The 21,943-nt window shown below is 39.6% G+C and overlaps 1 protein-coding gene across 2 annotated transcripts in view; it reads right to left on the bottom strand.

Annotated features, from left to right (window-relative positions):
- Positions 1-21,943, bottom strand: part of TRAF5 (TNF receptor associated factor 5) — an 845,712-nt gene that overhangs the window by 372,555 nt on the left and 451,214 nt on the right. For both annotated transcript variants that reach the window (XM_044089770.1, XM_044089851.1), the window contains exon 3: positions 6,016-6,117. In XM_044089770.1, the coding sequence (XP_043945705.1) occupies positions 6,016-6,117 (102 nt within the window). The remainder of the gene's footprint in view (positions 1-6,015; positions 6,118-21,943) is intronic.

The raw sequence follows: 21,943 nt of genomic DNA, 5'->3' as shown, positions 1-21,943 counted from the left end.
TTGCACACATGGTTATCTTTGCATAGTAATCCTGTTACAGCTTGACCTGAGCTATATTATTTCATGTAGAATGGATGTGTTTATTTTTAACAATGATTTCTCAAGTCACTGATGTGAATTTCAGTGAAGGGCTGTATGACGATACAGACTGATGGTGGCTGAGCGTCACTGATTTTGGCTGTGGTATGGGTCGATGAAGCACAGCAGTAGCATTCCTGTGCTTCGCTCATTGGCATACAGTGCTAACATGTGCACTTATTTCATGTCTTCACCAGCTGGCTTACATGTGTTCTCCTCTGCTACTGCATGATAGTTTGGGTGGGTACAGGATGCTAATATATATATATACAGGCTTGAAACTATAAGGTACAGAGTTAAGAGATTTATGCTGACAGACCATCTTTGCAGACAGTACTCTGTCAGTGAAACAGAACACTATAACATTTGTAACCTTATAAAATATTTGCAAATCAATCACACACTACACCAATCTAAATGTACCTTCAGCAATTAAGTCCTTGTTTCACTCAAGAGCACAAGACTTACTGTAGTGATGTCACTTGTACCACCATGAATTTGACTACAGCTCAAACATACAGGTCTACAGAAGCAAACTGGTACTGTCATGAAAAGCAGTGATGCCAGTATTAAGTATATTACTTAGGATGAGGCTGTGATGAAAAAGTGACAAAGACTTGTACAATATATAGTGGAAAGGACATTAGGGTAGAAAAACCACCCCTGGTAAAACAGTTGACCTACAGCATAAACCATTGGTTGCCACAATCAGCTGCAAACAGTGGTCAGAGAAGGCACTAAAGTTAGAGATTAGGAAGACAATCTGGAATTTGACTGGAAGGAAAGATCAAGAGATCAAGTACATACTCAGAGTGCTAGCACCTCAGCAGGAGATGAAATAGGTGGAGATTAAGAAGAATGTCAGAACCTCAAAACAACATGTGTGAGAACTAGAGAACAGAAATGCAAAACTGAAGGCACATGGGATGAAGCTGAGTACAGAGAAGATGGGTGTAATAGCAGCAAATGGGGAAATTACAATTAGCTGAAAATTTAGGCAGAAGGGGAAATACTAGAAGAGGTTAACAGCTTCAAGTACCTAGAAGGGGTGGCTGAGGAAAAGTCTGAATGTGGAGGTCAAAGCTAGAATCAGAGGGGCTAGTACAGTGTGTCCAGTGTACTGTATGAAAGTATGTCAAAGAAGCTGAAGACTAAGGTGTACAAAGCAATGTACTACTGTCTGGTAAAGATAGGTGATCAATGAAGGCAGAACAGTTGAGGAAGCTAGGGGTAACAGAGATGAAGAACCTGAGACAAGTGATAGACTGCACTGTGCGTGTCAGATGAAGAAATAAGGAGATCAGAACAGGAAGCCAGGCAGCTCCAATTGCAGAGAAGGCCAAAGAGGACATTAAAATTAGTTTAGGTACACGTGTAGAAAAGCAGAAGACAATCCAGTGAAGATTTTAAACAAGCAAGAAGACAAGAGTAACTGAGGGTTCATATGTTCATAAGAGATTACTAGGCTAATAGCTCAAGAGCCATTACAAGTCTAGCCAGTTTTTATTCAGATTTTGCACAATTTTCTGTCCCTAGGGGAAAGATAAAAAGGGTCAGCAAGTGGGGTTTTGACTACTTTTATAGACTGCCTATGTCTATAAGGGGCATGGGGCATCACCCTAGGAGTGAATTTATGATTTCCCATCCATCTGTCCAGATTGCGTTTGAAGATGGTCAGGGAAGGGCTCTGCTTTACGTGAATAGGAAGCCTACTCCAGAGGGGCAATGTCTCCCCAGCATGACATATTCACGTTAGACATTAGGTTTAGATCTTAGGAGCAGGTAACCCTCATGCAGTTATTTTTGGGAATATGCAACATTTCCATCATGGCTGGATCAGAGACTGCCATGTAGCTCAGACAGAAATCGCCTCTCAGTAATCGGTAGGAAACTGAATACAGTGATAGGGCTTTTAAGCGGTATATATATGACATGTTGGTTATACCTTGTATTTTTTGGAGAAAATGCCAAAGGGTGCTTTGTACTTAATTATTGGTCTGATGTTGTTTGAGTACAGTGGTACATCCTTAGATCTGGATACCATGCCCTTATTTAGAAGCTGAGCCACATAGAAGGCTTTCCTCACTACTGTAAACACATGGAGGTCAAAGTTCAGATTACTATCTATCTCAGTACCCAAATCTCTCACCACCAGGGTCCATTCTTACTGGGGTGCTATCAAGGTTGTAATTTGAGGGGTGACTGATTTCCCAAAGGGCATTATTATGCACTTCTTTGCATTTAGATTGAGGCCATGACTCTGACACCAATCATTAGTTTGCATCAAACCTTTCTGTAGGATATCAGCATCATATGAGGAGTCAGTGATTGCACCCAACTTCCAGTCAACAACAAAGCTGGTCAGCCAAAGGCAAGCTACATTTGTCTTGGCAGCTGAGAAGTATAGTTCAAACAAGAGGGGCCAAGCACTGAGCCCTGTGGTACTCTACTGGTGACTGGCTTCTTGCTGGATGTAGATTTCCCCACTCTAACAGCATGTGCCCTATAAGTGAGCCATTTCGCTATCCACCTGGTGACATAGAGGTTTCTGCCCAATTTTGTGAGTTTATCTATAATACCAGAGTAGAGTACCATGTCAAATGCCTTGACCAGGTCATAGTAGGTGGTATGCACCGTCTCATCCTCATCCATAGCCTTAGTGACCTTCTCAAAGTAGGCCACCAGACTGATCAGGCAAGGCCTGCCCTTCACAAAGCTGAACTGGGTTGGGTATAGAGTCTGGAGATTTCCTATGTTATTGTTAATCAGATCCATGATTATCATTCCATAGCCTTGCATATGAGGCTAGTCAGACTTATGGGTCAGTAGTTTCCTGTATCAGTTGATGGTCTCCTCTTGCTCAGAGGGATGACTGTTGACCTTCACTCTACTGGAACAAAGCCTTTCTGGATACTGTGATTAAGTAGAGATCCAAGTGGGTCTGCCAGGTCATGTTTCAAGGTATTTAATAGTTACCCTGGGATTCTATCAGGACCCATTGATGCCATGTTTCTAGCTTTACAGAGTGCAGTGACAACCTGTTCTTTTGAAATAACAGGCAAAGGAATGCTAGGGGTATTTTATGCAAATTGACCAGAGGTGATGAGGAGTGAAATTTGAGATGAATTTATTGGCCAGCAGGTTTTCTATTTCTTCTGCCTAAGTATAGGTAGTGCCATCTACAGCCAACTAAGAATATTGTTGAGTGTTTCCCTTATGATTTCAGACACAAGTAAAAAAGGCTTTGTGGTTATCCTTTGCTTAGGAGACTATTTTAGCCTTAACTACTTAAGCACAGCCAAGGATAACCATAAGGTCTCTGACAGCTACACAGGTAGTCTAAGAGGTAGGACCCAAGCATGTGCAGAACTAGTGACGAATGGTATCACACACACTGGCCCCACAGAGATGGCAAACTCACTAGCAGATAGATAGGTTTGGCAAAGATTTCACTCCCTTATCCCCTCCAAACGTATCACAAACTTTTCCCCAACCCCAACCCCCACCACCACCAATCTAGAGAGCAGGTCATTAAGGCCTTATCCAAGGCAAAAAAACAGCCTCTATGGGACCATATGGTATCCCAGGCTGTCTTCTAAACAGGCTAAAACATTAACTAGCATCACCATTAAGTACCATTTTCAATCTCAGCCTAACCACAGGCTATGTTTCTGTGGAAAATAGGACAGCAACAGTTATTCCTCCTCACAAAGGTGGCCTAGCAACAGACTTGGGGAATTATAGACCCATAAGCCTGACCATCCTCATCTGTAAGGCCATGGAACATATCATTATGGACCTCATAAATAAAGACATAGGCGACTTCCAAACCCTGGATGCAACCTAATTTGCCTTCGTAAAGGGCAGATTCTACATGTTAAATCTGATGGATTTCTTCAAACATGTGACCAGGGCCATTGACGACGGCAAATCTGTGCACACAGCATACTTTGACTTTGCAAGGGCTTTCAACACAATCCCACACTCAGGTACTACCGATAAATTTAGCAAACTGAATGCAAACCCCTTTGCTGTTAAGACTGGTTGCCAACTGCCTCACACACTGAACACAAACTATGAAAGTGGGTGACTTCACATCAGCCAGCAGACATGTCATCAGCGCGGTGCCACAGGGGTCAGTGCTGGGCCCCCTAATATTTGCACGTGCTTTCCTCACAATCACACATCAGGCATGTATATACAGGTGGCTGCCTTTGGGGGTTAGGGTTGAGGCGTGAGGAGGCATGCTATGTATATGTATTGCAGCAATCACTTGAAATACATGACTGTGCCCATTTGAACATTTGCTTTCATCCCAATCTAACACCAGAGGGAAGCATAGGGAATGACTGTCTTTTTTGGGGGATTAGGGAGGCAGGCAGTATTCCAAGACAGGATGTGTGTATCCTCACAACAAACTGGCTTGTTAGTTTATTGTGAGCTACGATTTTGTCAGCTTTGAACATTAAGCCATGGGCATAATTTATGTCTTCACTGAAATAAAAAGTAAGACTGCAATTCTTTTTCTTACTCAAGAATTTTGTTTAGGTCACTGTTGGATTAAATGTTTGGAAAATGCTCTAAAATGCATTCTAGAGCATCTATAACCCTATATGGCTTCTGGGAGAGTGGCTTAATTGAGTTATTTCCTAAATGGCTATCACTGTGCTGTCTTGGTCAGGAAAGGTATGTTGAAAGGATGTAAAGAAAATTAAAGCTAAACAGTAACACTACATTTCTTTCTTTAATCATCATTTTTGTTCAAGCTGTCATTGGATGAAAAAGTTGTGCAAAAAGGAAAAAAAGACCTACAAATGCACTTCAGAGCATACATAAAGTAATGACTTCTTGCAAAAGCTGAAGAGAAAAGTAAAATATGAGAAATAGGAGTACTGGAGGATGTATGTGTGTTTTGGGGGGCTGAAACAGTAGGCAGTGCCCTAGGGCACCATTTCACCCAAGTCCAGCAGTGTACAGAGTTGTTGTAATGTATCCTTGTTACATCTAAATGACAATAACTGTTTCTGTCCCTTTGTAAGAAGGGCCAACATACTGTGGTACATAAGCTTATTGCAATGTAAGAGCAATGTAGCTATAAGGCCAGACTGTGTGTAGTACTCCTAAAAGTTTGCAGCATGAGCTAAAAGGATAGCTAGGAAGACTGGTAGTGGCAGGGGGATACTTATACAAGAAGTGCTCAGGGGGGGCCCCCAACTTGACATTTGCTGGGGGTCCTCAAAATGCTAACACCGGCCCTGCTAATCCCTGCCACAACTGACCTTCAGCTCAGGGAAGAAGCGGTCTGTATCGAACAACAGACATTATTTATCTTTTCGGCATGCAAGACCTGCTAAAAGTGAAAACAGAATGACAAAGAAAACCCACAGCAAACACCATTAGGAAATGAAAAGCCAAAGAATAATGACCAGACACACTGTACATAACTTCATGACTACATACATTTCATAATGTGAAGTACATGAAGAATTTCAAAATGTACTTCAGATTTGTTCAGCTTGCAGCAATCTGAAAAATACCATAACAATACACCCAGTAGTGGTCTACCATTATGTTTTTTTTTTTACTTTCTAGCAGCAAATTGCAAAACTTCCTACAAAATGATGTTTTATTAAAACAGTTCAGGTTAAGTAGTTGATAAAGTTATCAGGTCTATTCTTTGATTAGTAAGTACATGAACCACACTGTGCAATTGTTTTAAAAAAGTGATTTTAGCAGAAACAGTTCTTTCAGACAGAGACTGCATCAGACATAGTGTACCTCATAAAATACATTTTTCACTCTTTTATCTTATCTTCAAGTACTGTTTCTTTTTGGGTTCTAAACTCAAGTGAATGAGAGTTAAATACTTGCACTTCAATGAACAAATCCAGTATCAATTGCACACAGAGACAACAAGTCAAAATCTCCGATACTTACACGGAATCGGCCTAATGTCACATTGGATGTGCAGTCAGGGTAATATTTACAGAACACTTGAAGATCAAGTACTTCTCTCCTGCAACAATTGTCCTTAAATACCTAAAACAAAACAAGACATACAGTTTTTAGAGCATGAATTAATGCATTTTTAAGGTCAGAGAAGTAATCGTCACAAAACTTGCATAATTTCACTCAACATAATAGCAGATGTTCAAATATTAGGATCACTGCTACAGAAATTCCTAAAATGAATGGGAACCAGCTGTTGGTGAACATCAGTCCTACCTGATCATTTTTTGTAGTCTGGTGTACCTATGAGTGTATGTTTACAGTCACTCCCTCTGTCTACTACAGGGTTCTTGGCTATAAAATACAAAAATCTGTTTTTATTTTGTGCCTAGAAAGTAGTAAACCTGGTAAACCAACAAATGTCTATGGGGAAGGTTAAAGAAGCCATGAAAGCATAAATCAGGTAACAGAGGTAAACATAAATGGTATAATTTTTCCAGACAGTATAAAGTACATCCAACCAACAGTTAAGGAGGTAGATAAAAATGCACATCAACATACTAAGGGATAACAACCTGGAATATAACAAATTATACAGAATAACCCACGGATCCTGTATACAGTACAGAGCTAATTACATACTGTATAAAGAGACCCTGTCCTAAAATGTGTAACACTAGGAGAGAGGAAAGAAACCTGGCCTGAAGCAGCAATCTTAGCAGTTGAACATCTGCTATTACTGAGAATACATTTACGTGACTGTAGTATGTTCATCATAATGATCATTGCTGAAGGAATTCATTATGTAAATAGCAGACTGCCAAAAAGTGTACCTTAAGCTCCCAGTGAAATGTCAGTGATCCACGATACGGCTATGAATATAGATTAAGAAATTCCTGGTCTACCTCTTCATAGTATTTCCAGTTTGTAATGAATTTCATGTTTCAAGTCAGGAGTACTTTTGGGCAGCTATATTACAGCAGACTGCACTGGTGGGTACAGACCTGATGGAATGAATCTTAAGATTGCCAAGATTTTATTGTATTTTTCATAAGAAAAGATTATGTACTTAGCAACTGTTTGGAAGGATATACTAAGTAATGAGATAACCCCACTTATCTTCACAAATTACAAAAAAACAGCTGCTAAGACTGTTTTACTGGTACCATGTCACTGTGGGAAAACTGTATTAGGTGCTTTACACATTAAGACCAGCAGTTCAGAAGTCTTCATGTCTAAGGTGAGTGCACCTAAGGATGATATTTAAGGTCAGCTGAACTTAAATGCTCAAAAGGAATTAAAGTTATTATATCAGTCCTGAGCAGGGGCTAGAGGATGCCTTAGGGCCTCAATGAAAGCTCCATTTGAAAAGCTATACTAACAGCACACTCCAAAAACTAAGCTTCCTTGCACTGACCATGCAATCTGTATCCTAGCACCTAAACTATGGGACTGCATTCCTCTCTCGATCAGAGACATCCAAAAGTACTCTGACTTCAGACAACAACTCAAGGAACACCTCTTCAGCCAAAGTGCAGCTGTACTCATACAGGTCATATTACATGAACCCTGCAACTCTTTCTCTCACGCATCCTTTTATCCCTATATCATCCTTCTTTATCTCATCTTGTAAGCCTCTCACTTACTATCTTTCATTCATTCTACCTCCCTCTTGTCTTCACATCTCTCACATCTACGCTCCATTCTATTCTTCTTCTGTTTGCATGCTTCTCTTAACATTTCTTTGTCTTCTACAAATAGTATCCTTTCGTGCAATGCTGACACCTCTTCTAAAGTCTTCATACTTCTCTATACACGGATATGCTGCTTTCCCTGTAGTATAAGCCATCTCAGTCATTATGGCTGTATCTTATCCAAAAAGCTTTGCTAAGCATAACTCATTTCTTCTTTTTTTCCACAAGAAACATCTTTATTAAATTATCATGTGTTACACTGACAATCTTGTATTGATATAAATGAAAATAAATCATAGCGGCACAATCTCAGTTGCAAACATTAAACCTTACAAATAGTGCCAACACAACTGTAGCTGCAAAAACATAATTCCATTGTTCCATCCAAGTTTTGACATTATAAACTGCTTCTTGAACTAAATATTGTAGTATATTCTTGCATCTGTAAATATGTATATGTTGTTTAGCATATCCTTGTATCTGTAACTAGGTTTTCTTCACTTCGTATGAGATTCTTTTCATCTGGGCTGTGTGGTCCACTGAGATCAGTGCACTACCCCAGGAAACAAATATAAATAAATAACTAGCTACAAGCCTTAGAAACTGTAGGCAGACATACAGGTATTCGGAGCAAAATGCCTTAATAGAACAGCACGTTAAGCCAACAATGCATAAATTAAAAGGACACTTCAGAATCTGAGCTACTAAACTGAAAGCTGAATTTATTATTTTGGGAGAACATCCATCTCACCTAGGCAGGTATGATTTTTCTAGTGGTAGATACTTTAGTTTCTTTAAAACAGATAATACATCTGCAGGAAAAAAGACAGCTATTTAGCGTAAGGCAAATATTCTGCAAGCTCTAATAAGGAGGGATTTTGAACCTGAGGTTCAGATGTAGAACTCCATCTCCTTGCTATATTAACAAAAAAGGAGGTACTACCTAACTTTCAAAAATTACATTAGTCAAAAAAAGTCTAAATGTGCAGCAAAAATACTTCGCTTATCAAGTCCACCAGATCTAACTAGCTCAGCTTGATCTCAAAGGCTGAAAGCAACACTAAGGTTTTCTTAATTCAGAGGCATAGCTTGGGTGATGCAAATGAGGTGCAAGAGGTTAGGAATAGCCCTTGGCAAATGCCAATCAGTCAGTAGTGCAGTATTTGCAGTCAGTGCTCAACAGCTTCAGTGCTATGTATGCAATATTTACCTGTAGCAAGACGTTTGCTGTATTTATAGCAAGACAAGTTTGGGAGGACTTTTTTTAAAGTGGAGGGGAACACCATATCAGAGAATGGTATAGGGTACAGAGTACCTAGTTACAGCTCTGCTTTAATTACACCAGAATACCAAAAGGGAAAAAACGTGAGTAAAACAAGTTTAAATAATGTAATCGTCCAACCATAAGACATGGTAAATTATTTGCATAACAATTTCTGTATACTTCACAATTAGCAAAAACATATCTCAAAGTGCTATGGAGACAAGCAGAGCTATCCCTTACATAATAACAACACTGACAAATGACGCCACAACTGAAAATACAAACAAGTTTTATGAGAATAAAAGACATATATAGCTGGTGGTCTCCTACAGAGAATTAAGGGAAATATAACTACACTCCTATCAGTTTTGTCAAACAAAATGTTACACACACACACACATATGTGCGTGCGTGTGTTTGTATACACACACACACACACACACACACACACACACACACACACACACATTATATTATATGGGTCTACTTCTGTTTATCAAAAACTCGTTCTTTCGAATAACAGAAGTACGACCGCATTTACGTGAAAGTGCACATTCGCGAATACTAGTTCACTAAACCAGAAATAAAAACAAAAGCAACACTGAATCAGCGAAGCGCTCTATAGTGGGAATAAGGAAATATACCCGTTTCCCCACTGTAGTGCGATCTTGGAGTTAGTATATATAAGTAACAGGGGTGTGGGGGTGTGCAGGGGGTTGGCCCTCTGCAAAACTGCTTTTCTTGTGGGTTTTTTTTTGTTTTTATTTCTGGTTCAGTGAATCAGTATTCGGGAAAGTGCACTTTTGCATAAATGGGATCGTACTTCTGTTATTCGAAAGACGAACTTTCGATAAACAGAAGTAGACCCATATATGTATATATATATATATATATATATATATATATATATATATCTATATATATATATATATATATATATATGTGTGTGTGTGTGTATATATTATAGGTTCATATGTTGGTACTAGGCTATCGGCCCTATACAAGCCTAGCCATAACAATTCCTTGGATATTTCTTCCCACAATATTTACTTCTCTGGACCCCTGTCTAGCAGGGCGACTATTTCCCATCTCCCATCCAATCATCAGGGTTCCTATTGAAGAGGGCCAAGGAGGCGCTCTGCTTGACATGTATGGGCAGTCTATTTCAGAGTATGGGAAGTCTCTGGGTCAGGAACCTATCCCTCCAGCAAGTTTTGTTCATTATGATGACAAGGTTTAGATCCCCGGAGTGTGTGGCTCAGAGGGATTGGGATTTCCTTAAGTGGAGCATGTCCAATAGCTCAGGGTTTGACATGGCCTTGTATGTTAAGCAGAGATCGCCTCTGAGTAGAAAATGTGCCACAGAGTATAGCTGGAGGTTTTTTTTTACACGGTCAGCATATGGCATCTGCTTTAGGCCTGTGATTCTTTTATTGAGGTATTTCTGTGGCCTTTCCGGCTGTTGCAGATGTCTTGTGAGGTACATACCAAACGGGGCATTATACTCTATAATGGGTCTAATGAAGGATGAGTACAGTGGAACAATGACCGCCTTTTTTCTGGATGAAAAGCCCTTAGTGATGAGGTGTGCCACACAGAAGGATTTCCTGACTGTTGTGGCAATGTGGTTATCGAAAGTAAGACCACTGTCCACCTGTGTCCCTAAGTCTCTCATCACACTTTCCATGTTTAGTGTACTGCCACCTATGTGGTAATTCATGGGTACATGTTTTTTTTTCCAAAGGAGATAACTATACATTTCTTGGCATTGAGCTTGAGCCCATGGCTCTGGCACCAGGCATCTGTTTCTGTAAGGCCCTTTTGTAGAATATCCACATCATTTGGAGATTCAATAATGGCTCCCAGTTTCCAGTCATCTGAGAACTTCGTTAACCAGAGTCCCTTAGTGTTGGCCTGTACTTCAGAGAAGTAGATGCCAAACAAGAGTGGTCCCAGGACTGAACCCTGAGGTACTCCACTTGTCACTTGTCTGGAGCTGGATTTGGAGTCAGCTACTTTTACAGTCTGGGTTCTGTCAGTAAGCCAGTTGGCAACCCATTGAGTAACGTACGGATTTATGCCCAGCTTAGTAAGTTTATGTATGATTCCAGAGTGGGGGATGGTTTCAAAGGCCTTGGCGAGGTCCAGATAGGCTGTGTGGACCACCTTACCCTCGTCCACAGCTCTGGAGACTGATTCGAAGAAGTCAATCAGGTTCAGGAGACAAGATCGGCCCTTCACAAACCCAAACTGGCTGGGGTCCAGTGTTTGAAGTTTGCCAATGTCTTTGTTTATAATTTCCATGATAATGCGTTCCATGGCCTTGCAGATCAGGCTCGTCAGACTGATGGGATGGTAGTTCCCGGGATCCAAGGTGGATCCCCCCTTGTGGAGTGGGATAACTGTAGCTGTGCGCCACTCAGTAGGCACGAAGCCTGAGGTGAGGCTATGATTAAAGATGACACTTAGGTGAGGTGCCAATTCATTTTGTAGTTCATGTAGTACACAGCCTGGGATGTCATCTGGTCCCATGGATGCTGTTTTCTTAGCTTTGGAGAGTGTGGTTTCTACCTGTGTGGCCGTGATTACCGGAATTTGGCAATCTTTTGGTATTGAGATGGGCCCTTTAGGGGGTGAAGTTGGCACTAAATCGATCTGCCAGGATATTGGCAATATCCTTTGGATCAGTATATTTAATGCCATTCTATTGAAGCTCAGAGCAGATCTGAGCATTGCTATTTAGATTCTTGACATAACTATAGAATGCCTTGTGGTTGTCTTTGAAATCTTTGGCAATTTTATTTTCGTAACTAGCTTTTGAGGATTTTATGAGGGATCTCAGCTTCTTACTGAGGCTGGTGAGACAGCTTGTTGCATCCTGGGATTTTCCTCTTTTCTGCAACAGTTTCTTCCTTCTGTTGTATAATTTGTTTATAGCAGGGGACCACCAGATTTGGCTTCCTTTTTTTGGAGGACAGCATCTTGGTTCTATTTGGGATGGCACGATTCATGCATGAGAGGATGTGCTCATACAGTGCCTTAGTGTCGGATTCTGCAGTCAAACTTTCAGATCTCGTCTACATAGGTGTCATGAAGTTTGTCATTTCTGACTTCAGTAGCATGAAGTTGGCTTTGGAGAAGTTTTTTAAGGAGGTTTCCTTACTGGGAGGTGGGGGTGGGATGTGGATGTCAAAGGTGATTTGCTTATGGTCAGACCTGACTAATGAGGGGGTGACCACTGGTGTGGAGCATCTATCTCCCATGTTGGTAATGACCAGGTCTAGGATATTGGAGCCCCTGGTGGGACAATGGATTAGTTGATCCAGGGCATTGGAATTTATGAATTCCAAGAACCGTTGGGTAAAGGAGTTGGTACCCGAGTAGCTTTCCCAGATAATGGCAGGGTAGTTGAAATCACCCAGTATTAGGGTGTTTGGTTGTATCTTAATATTTTCCAGTATGTTTAGAAAGGTGTAGTGAGAATCTTCGGGCATGGTGGGGGATCAGTAGCAAGCTACAATTTGGACTGCAGTCTTACCTAGTGTTAGTTACACCTGGAGAATTTCAGATGCATTGTGTTGGGCAACTAGCCTGGAGGTGTGAATATCCTTGGTGAATATGGACACTCCACCACCTTTAGAGTTTTGGTCCTGGTTTTGTGGCCGAAAAGTGTGGTAAGAGTTGTAGCCTGGTATTGCAGGGGTGCACACACAAACACACACACACACACACACACACACACACACATTTGGGTGGCCGCGGTGGTGCAGCGGTTAGTGTTCCACCTCACAGCAAGAGGTTCTCCGGTTCGATCCTCAGCTGGGGTGCCTTCTGTGCGGAGTCTGCATGTCCTCCCTGTGGTCGAGTGGGTTTCCTCCGGGTGCTCCGGTTTCCTCCCACATCCCAAAGACATGCTGTAGGTGAATTGGATACTCTAAATTGGTCCTAGATGTGAGTGTGTGCGCCTTCTGTGGAAGGTTGGGCGCCAGGCTGGCAGCAAGTCGACATTGTAAAACTCCACTGCCAATCATAAGCGGACAGGTGATCCACTGTGGTGACCCCTAACTGGGAAAAGCCAAAAGAAGAAGACACACACACACACACACACACATATATATATATATATATATATATATATATATATATACACACGTATACATACACACAAATATACATACTTACACATCCTTTATATGTTTTTTTTCCCTGATAAAATATTCAAGATTTTTACTTCTGATGCAAAAACACCTTAGAAAAGAAGCATTCTAGACCATTACTGTGCTTGGCATACTGAGCAGAAGTTGAGCACAACCCATAAGCCACAATGGAAATAAAGTTTAATGAAAAATATCAAACTGTGAAACAATGGATATGCTGCATTTATAAAAAGGCCTTAATTCAGTCTCTTAGTCAGACTTATGAAAGTTTCAGGTAATGCCCACAGCATTCTCACCTATTTAAAAAGTGGAGACTGACATTCTACCATTAGGGGTTTCACAGCAGCACTTTTCTCATTTTGCCCACTGAAATTTTAGGTATCTATGGCTTGTTCTCTACAGCATGGGGTAAATGTGAAAAAGAAAAAAAATTTACTTGTAACATAATTACTGCTCAGAAAAAAATTCTTCTAGTCCTTATTTGTTTGCTCTGAGGGTGCTGATGGAGAAGTATATAGAAGGTCAGAAGGAAATGCATTGTGTCTTTGTGGACTTAGAGAAAGCATATGACAGGATGTCTAGAGATGAGTTGTGGTACTGTATGAGGAAGCCCGGGAGTGGCAGAGAAGCATGTAAGGTGGTACAGATATATACGAGGGCAGTGTGACAGTGGTGAGGTCTGCAGTAGGATTGATGGATGTGTTCATGGTGGAGGTGGGATTACATCAAGGATCAGCTCTGAGCCCTTTCTTATTTGCAATGGTGATGAACAGGTTGACAGACAAGATCAGACAGGAGACCCTGTGGACTATGATATTTGTGGATGACATTGTGAACTATAGTGAGAGTAGGGAACAGGTTGAGGAAACCCTGGAGAGGTGAAGTTATGCTCTAGAGAGGAAAGTAATGAAGGTCAGCAGGACTAAGACAGAATATATGTGTGTGAATGAGGGGGAGGACAGAGGAATGGTGAGGATGCAAGGACTAGACGTGGCAAAGGTGGATGAGTTTAAATACTTGGGAAGAGAGTGGAAGAGAGTGCATGAAGGGTGGAGAAGAGTGTCAGGAGTGATTTGTGACAGATGGATACAAGTAAGAGTGAAAGGGAAGGTCTACAAGATGGTAATGAGATCAGCTATGTTATATGGGTTGGGGACAGTAGCACTGACGAAAAGACAGGAGTCAAAGCTGGAGGTGGCAGAGTTAAGATTTGTACTGGGTGTGACAAGGATGAGTAAATTAGAGTGTCACCTCAGGTTGGATGGTTTGGAGACAAAGCCAGAGAGGCAACTTTGCATTGGTTTGGACATGTACTAAGGAGGGATGATGGGTATATTGGGAAAAGGATACTAAGGTTGGAGCTGCCAGGTAAGAGGAAAAGAGGAAGGCCTAAGATAAGGTTTGTGGATGTGGTGAGAGAGGACATGCAGATACAGAGAACAGGAAGAAATGGAAACAGACGATCCACTGTGGTGACCCCTAATGGGAGCAGCCAAAAGAAAAAGAAGATTGTAGTAAGCATATTGATTAGAAGTTCACCACAACACACACAATGGAAACAGGACCATAATACAAAATATCAGACCTTCATTGGTAAGGTATCTAAAACAATTAACATGCTGCCTATGTAAAACAGGCCATTTCTCAATCCCATTTTCACATGTCACAATGAAACTTTCAGGCAGCCCATTAATCATGAATAGTTGGCACAGTTAATGCAGACAATTAAGGCACTAAACTGTTAGCAAACTGCTTCCTGAAGTGCAGGATTTGATTCCCTCAGCCATTTTATCTACTGTATGACTTTGAACAATTTCCTACTGTATGACTTTGAGCAAGTGAGTTAGCCAGACCATGCTTTGGGTAAATGGAAAATTGGGCTATGTTCCTCAGTGGTCTCCTAGACTGTATGCCTGGTAAGTACTTATGAACCTAGAACACATTCAGTTACATAAAACATGCCAAATTGCTATTCTTCCCTTAATAGCTTCAGTGCAGCTCATTGGTGAATCTGACCATACCCTGTCTAATTGCTCCAATCTATGTCATGGTATGTAAGGCATGTGGGCAAATAAAGAAATCTGGCAAAATATACAGGACTTTTACTTCTAATGTAATGACAATGCATTAGATAAATATGCTAAGGCATTAGAGACTTTTACTTTTTTCTAAGCTTCTGTACACTGTACATAGCACTCATTTGTACTCCATATGTCTGTTCAGTTTTACTATATGTAGCCTTTATTTTACTTGTACTCTGTATAACTTGATATTACTGTAATTAGTATTCGCCTCTTTAGTCAACTGAGCTGGGAATTAAATGGATCATTTTTGATCAAAGCCCTATCGCAGTAACCAAAAAATTAACAAACTGTAGTTAGCATATTAAGGAGAGTTCAACATAACATCCAATATGGAAAAAGAGTTCAATGCGAAATATCAGACTGCGTCAGTGAATAACTCTGAAGCAATTGATACGCTCAGAGCTGGCTCATAATCAAATGGGGCCCTAGGCAGGGTAATAGAGTGCCCACCCCAGAGCAGCCCCTCCTGTGACAATCCCCTACCCCACACCCCCCATCCCCTAAATAGCCTGCCCAGCCATTCCAGTGTTCCATTACTTGGTTATTTCTCCCCATTTACCATAAACACTGTTCAAACCTACTGTTTTCTTATTTACTTCTACAATGATTATAGATATCACGATAAAATAACACAAACAGTGATAGCCATTAGCTAAACAAACAATACAGCCTCACAATGAAAACATTTAGCATGAGCAGTAGACCCTGTCCTTGCATTCATTGAAACAGCATTATAACCCAAATTCAAAGAAAACGCATCTGGTCAGTGAAGGATTAAGTCTACCATTGGGCTGTTTCAAACCACAGGCTCCATGCACACATGTATGAATTCTCTGATTCACCTTCCTGATTGTAGTAAATTATATTCCTTGTATAATACACCACCATTTCTTAGAATGCATTTTAAATTTGTAGTTTTGAACATTCTTCCAGTAAGCAATGAAACAAAATGTATGAAAATAATGACAAAACTACCCATTTCAGAAAATTTCAACCATAAAAGGCCACTCAGACTTCTGTCATTACAATCATCCAATATCTGTCAATTAAGTGCAATCTCTGCAGAAGTAAAAGTCATCCACATAATTCCACATTAAAGAGATCTGTAACTAAAAAAGAGTTGCTACTGGCAAACAACTTTACATTTCAGTGTTTCATCTACAAATTCAGTGCCTGCTGCCTTGAAGTATTAATTGCCTATACTTGTATCTTTGAATCCCTTAGCCCAAGTTATGTGGACAAAGCTTGACATAATTGGGGTACAAAAATAGGGACATATTTTAAATATTGCTCTTATAAACTTAGAATGTTGCTAGAATAACGGGGTATGTATTAAAATGCATTTTCTGAAGAATATGAAGTCTGAAACTCAGACCATCCCAATGATTTGCCAGAAAACCAAACATTTTATGAGGACCTGACTGAAATTTTGAGGCAAACATATGGACATTCTGCAAAATGTGGACAGATGAGGTATGCCTATGTTACATAACAAAAAATGGTAAGCTGGTAATATTGCAATACAGAATGACTGACAAACCAACAAGTTCATAGTTACTAAGCATCTCATACAAAGGAGGATACACTCATAAGTGCAGAACGCCTATCCCCCACCTTAAAATGTACCAAATAATCAGCAGTCAAAAGGGCACTGCAGTATCAGCACACCATACACATGGACTGGGAACAGAATCCACAGATTTCTGCACCAAACACAATTATGCTACTAACACTACTTTCAAATTCTACAGCACAAACAGTGACTGCCATTTGATAAACAAAACAGTTAGTTGCACATTGAAAATCGACTTGGCATGAAGGACAGTAAATTTCCCTTCCCTTGAAACTCAGTTCCATGAAAATGCACTGAAACTCACAATTCCGTCAGCAGTCTGGTAGTTGGTGTACAAGATTCAGGCTCTTGTCTCCTGTAATCAAGTTACAGGGTCAAGCCTGATCAAGTTAATTGACTAACCTGCTTCCCACCAACTATGGCATTACATACCATACCTCTCAACCTCTTAGGAGAAGAAAGTTGGACAAAGGCCCAAAAATGGGGACAGATATTAAATATTTCTCTTACAGACTTAGAAAGTTGCTTGAATAATGGCATTTGTCTTAATGTGCATTTTCTGTAGGAAATGAAGTCTGAAACACAAATGTATGACATTATTTAGCTTATTTCAATCCTCAGTGATTTGCCAAAAAACTAGAAATTTTATGAGGAATAGGCCAAAAATATGTGGCAAAAATCTAGACATTCTGCAAAAATTTGGACAGTTGAGAGGTATGCATACTTAGTGCAAGAAATCTGGTCAAAGCCTAAATTAAGGGAGATACAATGGCCCATAAAATAGGGATATATTTTAAATAATGCTCTTTTTAACATGGAAAGTTGCTAGAATAACAGGATTTGTGTTAGCATGCTTTTTACTGAAGGATGGGAATTATGAAACTCGTATATATATCATTTAGTGACTTCAAACCCCTGTGGTTTGCCAGGAAAACCACAATTTTTTTTGAGAAACAGAACTATGAGGCTAAATCTGGACAGTTCAGAAGTATGTTAAACAGACACACACACACCCCTACCTTCTCTCTGCTTTCACACAGCAATACACACATACTCCCTCACACAGCAACACACAGACGTACCTCTCAACTGTCCAAATTTTCACAGAATGTATACATTTTGCCTCACTATTTTTGGACTGTTCCTCATAAAATTTGTGGTTTTCTGGCAAATCATTGGTAAGATCTGAGGATGGCAGTCACTAAATAATGACATACATTTGAGTTTCATACTTCTTATCCTTCAGAACAATGTATGCTAACACAAATCCTGTTATTCTGTCAACTCTAAGTTTATAACATCAACATATAAAACATGTCATATTTTTGGGCCTTTGCCTTCCATTATGTCAGGCTTTGTACAGATTTCTTGAACACAGAATTTGAGAGGTATGTGCGCACACATATACTCTCTCTCTCTCCCTCACACAGCAACACCCAGCAACACACACACACAAACACGCATGCACACACTTATCTTGCATACGAATAGAACAGCTAATTTAAAATACATACATATACACACACTTTCTCTCTTATACAGAAACAAATGGAACTGCTAGTTTAAATCATGCATACATACATACACCTACTCACACAGCAACACACTTTCACACACACACACACACACACACACACACACACACACACACACACACACACACTCTCTCTCCTACTGAACGGTTCGTTTAAATTCCACGTGCTAGTGTAGAATGTGAAATGGCTAGTTTAAATTCCGCATGAGTGTGGAATGTGTCTACATTTGTGCTGGAGTCGATGCAACACACTCATGGTCCTACTTAAAGGAGAAGACGCCGCCACCACAGTAAGAAGTATTTATTTATTTAATATATTGAAGCCTCCTGGTCAGAGTGCCCCCCCCAGTCACGGGGCCCATGGTGACTGCCTATGTCACCTAGTGCTGGATCTGGCTCTGGATATGCTGCCTATATACAAGAGAGATTTCTTTACAAAACTTTCAGGAAGTAACCATTCTGAGTGCCGCTACAAAAAGCGCCTATTATTGCTAATCTCTTCTTAGGGCTTTCAGTGCAGCACTACACTTGAATTTGACATCACCAATTTAGTTGCTCCAATCTATGGCTGTCAATTTATTTCTGGTAAAATTAAGTATTTTTACGTCTAGTGTAATGAAAACGTAATAAAGAAGTATTCTAGGCTATTACTGTACTTGCATACTGAACAAAAGTTCAACACAACACCCACAGAGTATAATGCAAATGAGCAGACTGTGGAGTCATCATCTCTGAAACACCGGATACGCTGTATATATATATATATATATATATATATATATATATATATATATATATATATATATATATATATATATATATACACACACACACATATATATATATATATATATATATATATATATATATATATATATATATATACATACACACACCATGCAGCTTGAGAAAAGGTTAAAAAAAACACCCATAATGGATTCAGTATAATGCAAAATATCACCTCAGAAACAATGGGCCATTTTATCAAAGGTCAAATCTCAGTCGTCCTTTCAGATCCGATTACAACAAATCAAGCAATAGTCACAACATGCTAAGCTACAAACTGCACTTAAAATTGCAATTCTGCTCTTAGGGGTTTCAATGCAGCACTTTGCTGAATATGACCACACCATTTAAACTGCTGTAATTTATAGTATACCTTCAAAAGCATGAAAATTAAAAATAAATCTAAAACATCTAATATTACTTTTGATGTAAAGACAACACGGGAAAGAAGTATTCTATGCCATTGTTTTATTTGACCTAGTAAGTAGCTTAACCCAACAGATACCTACAATGGAAAGTAGTATGATGCAAAATATCAGATTTCGCAGTGAAGACCTCTGAAATAATTGATACTGATATGCTGTCTGTATACAAAAAGCTCCATCTCTATCTCAGTTTAAGACTCCAAGATGAAAATTTCAAGCAGTACCATGACATAATTCAGTTGCAAAATGTATATAAGATTGTTATTCTACATTTAAGGGATTTGGTGCATTGCTATGCTAAATATGAACACACCAATTTAGTTGCTGCAATCTATGGTATGTTATCCACACCACACGGCAAATAAGAAATCTTGGGAAAAATACAGAATTTTACATCTAATGTAATAGCAATACAGCCATTATTTTAAATGACATTCTGGGCAGAATTACAGTACAACACCCACAATGAAAATGAAGTCTCATGCAAAATATCAGTGTGTAGCAATAACTACCACTGAAACAATATATATGTTGCCTCTATATAAAAAATACTATATCCAAGACCCCCTTTGAGATTGCATTTTAAAGCTTTCGGTCAGGAATCACTCTGAGGTCAGCTACAAATATACCGAAGATTGCTAATCTACCCTTGGAGGAACTCAGTCTAGCATTAAGCTGAATCTGACCACACTGGGTTAGCTGATTCAATTTGTGGCATATGACCAATAAAAATATACCTTTTCTGGCATAAGGTAAAGGACTTTTGTTTCTAGTGTACTGACAGCCCAGTAAAGACGTACTGTTGGCTTTTACTGTACAAGTTCAACATTGTAACCGCAATGGAAAAAGAGTATACTCCAAAATACCTGACTGTGTAAGTGAATACATCTACAACAATGGATATGCTGCCTATATATAAAAGGCATTATCTCAGCCCTCCTTTGACATTTCAACACAAAACATTAAGAGAGTATCCAAAGTGATTTTTCTTCTAATGTAATGACAACTCAGTAAAGGAGTATTTTAGGTGAATGTTGTACTTGGCATATGAGCAGAAATTCAATGGAAAACTGATAAAGAAAATGAAGAAAAAGGAAATGATAAATGCCCAACAAGGAGGGTGTTATAGAGAAATAACAGATGACACAGGAATGTTATAATGCCAAAAGCTACAAGCTGAATGCCTCAGACCCTCCACACCCCTGGATGTTTCATTACTTCCAAGTCTTCCATGTCATGAGAAAATACCAATTTTGGAGGACTATACGGTGTGTATAAAATGGGGTACCTATTAACTTGTCCTGTGTTTATATATACATATATGTCTATATATATGTATATATATATATATATATATATATATCTATATATATATGTTCTGCTAGCAGCTAACTCTCTTGCTCTCCCTGTATCTATCCTAATCAATCGCTCTATCTCTGAATCTAAAGTCCCTTCCATCTGGAAACAATGCTACACTCTACCTATACACAAAGGAGGTAACTCCTCTGATATCTACAACATTAGACCTACCGCTATCCTCTCCCCTCTCTCTAAAGCACTAGAAAAATGTATTCATAAACAAGTTATGCAGTATCTAATACAGAAAAATCTGTTTACACCCACTCAACATGACTTCAGACCCAAACATACACCACTACAGCTCTACTATCTTTCCTCAACACTGTCTCTATAGCCATGGACGACCATAAACTTATTTCTTGACTATTCCTGGACCTCTCAAAAGCTTTCGACACTGTCTCACACTCTCTTCTGCTGCACAAACTGCATGACCTCAACTTCTCCTCTGATACTGTTGCATGGTTCTCCAGCTACCTCACTAAAAGATCTCAATCAGTGAGATGGGCAGTCTGCACTCTCCCCTCCTCTCCCTGTAAAAATGGGTGTACCTCAAGGGTCTATCCTAGGGCCTTTACTTTTTAATATTTTTACTAATCACCTCTATACCTCCTGCCTTCACTCATTTTTAGTGTAATATGCAGATGTCTCTACAGTCATTGCCACAACCAACTCTCCTTCCAAGCTCTTCTCAGCTACTCAGGCATCTTTTAACTTAGTTGAAACATGGCTCTTCAACAACCAGCTCATCCTTAACCCTAAAAAACCAAAGCTGTTACTCTTCCTACCTAAAAAGTTCAACAATATTAAACCCTCCTTCTCCATACAGTCCCTTAAATAACTGTTATCAAAAAGACTCATTCAAAACTAGGGCTCCTTTACCGTAACAAGAAATTCCTTACCTCTGAAGCCAAGATTACTCTCATTCTTACCTACCTTCTACCCAGTCTAACGTACAATTCTCAAATTCTCACAAATCTTAACACTCCTGACCAAATTCGAATTTACCTACAAAAAGGTAGCTAGATTTGCTGCCCAACAAA

The sequence above is a fragment of the Protopterus annectens genome, chromosome 1.part0 (assembly GCF_019279795.1).
Source record: "Protopterus annectens isolate FY-2018-M chromosome 1.part0, PAN1.0, whole genome shotgun sequence".
In the NCBI taxonomy this organism is placed as follows: Eukaryota; Metazoa; Chordata; order Ceratodontiformes; family Protopteridae; genus Protopterus; species Protopterus annectens.
Note: the sequence above shows the minus strand (reverse complement) of the source record. Positions and strands in the feature narration are given on the sequence as shown.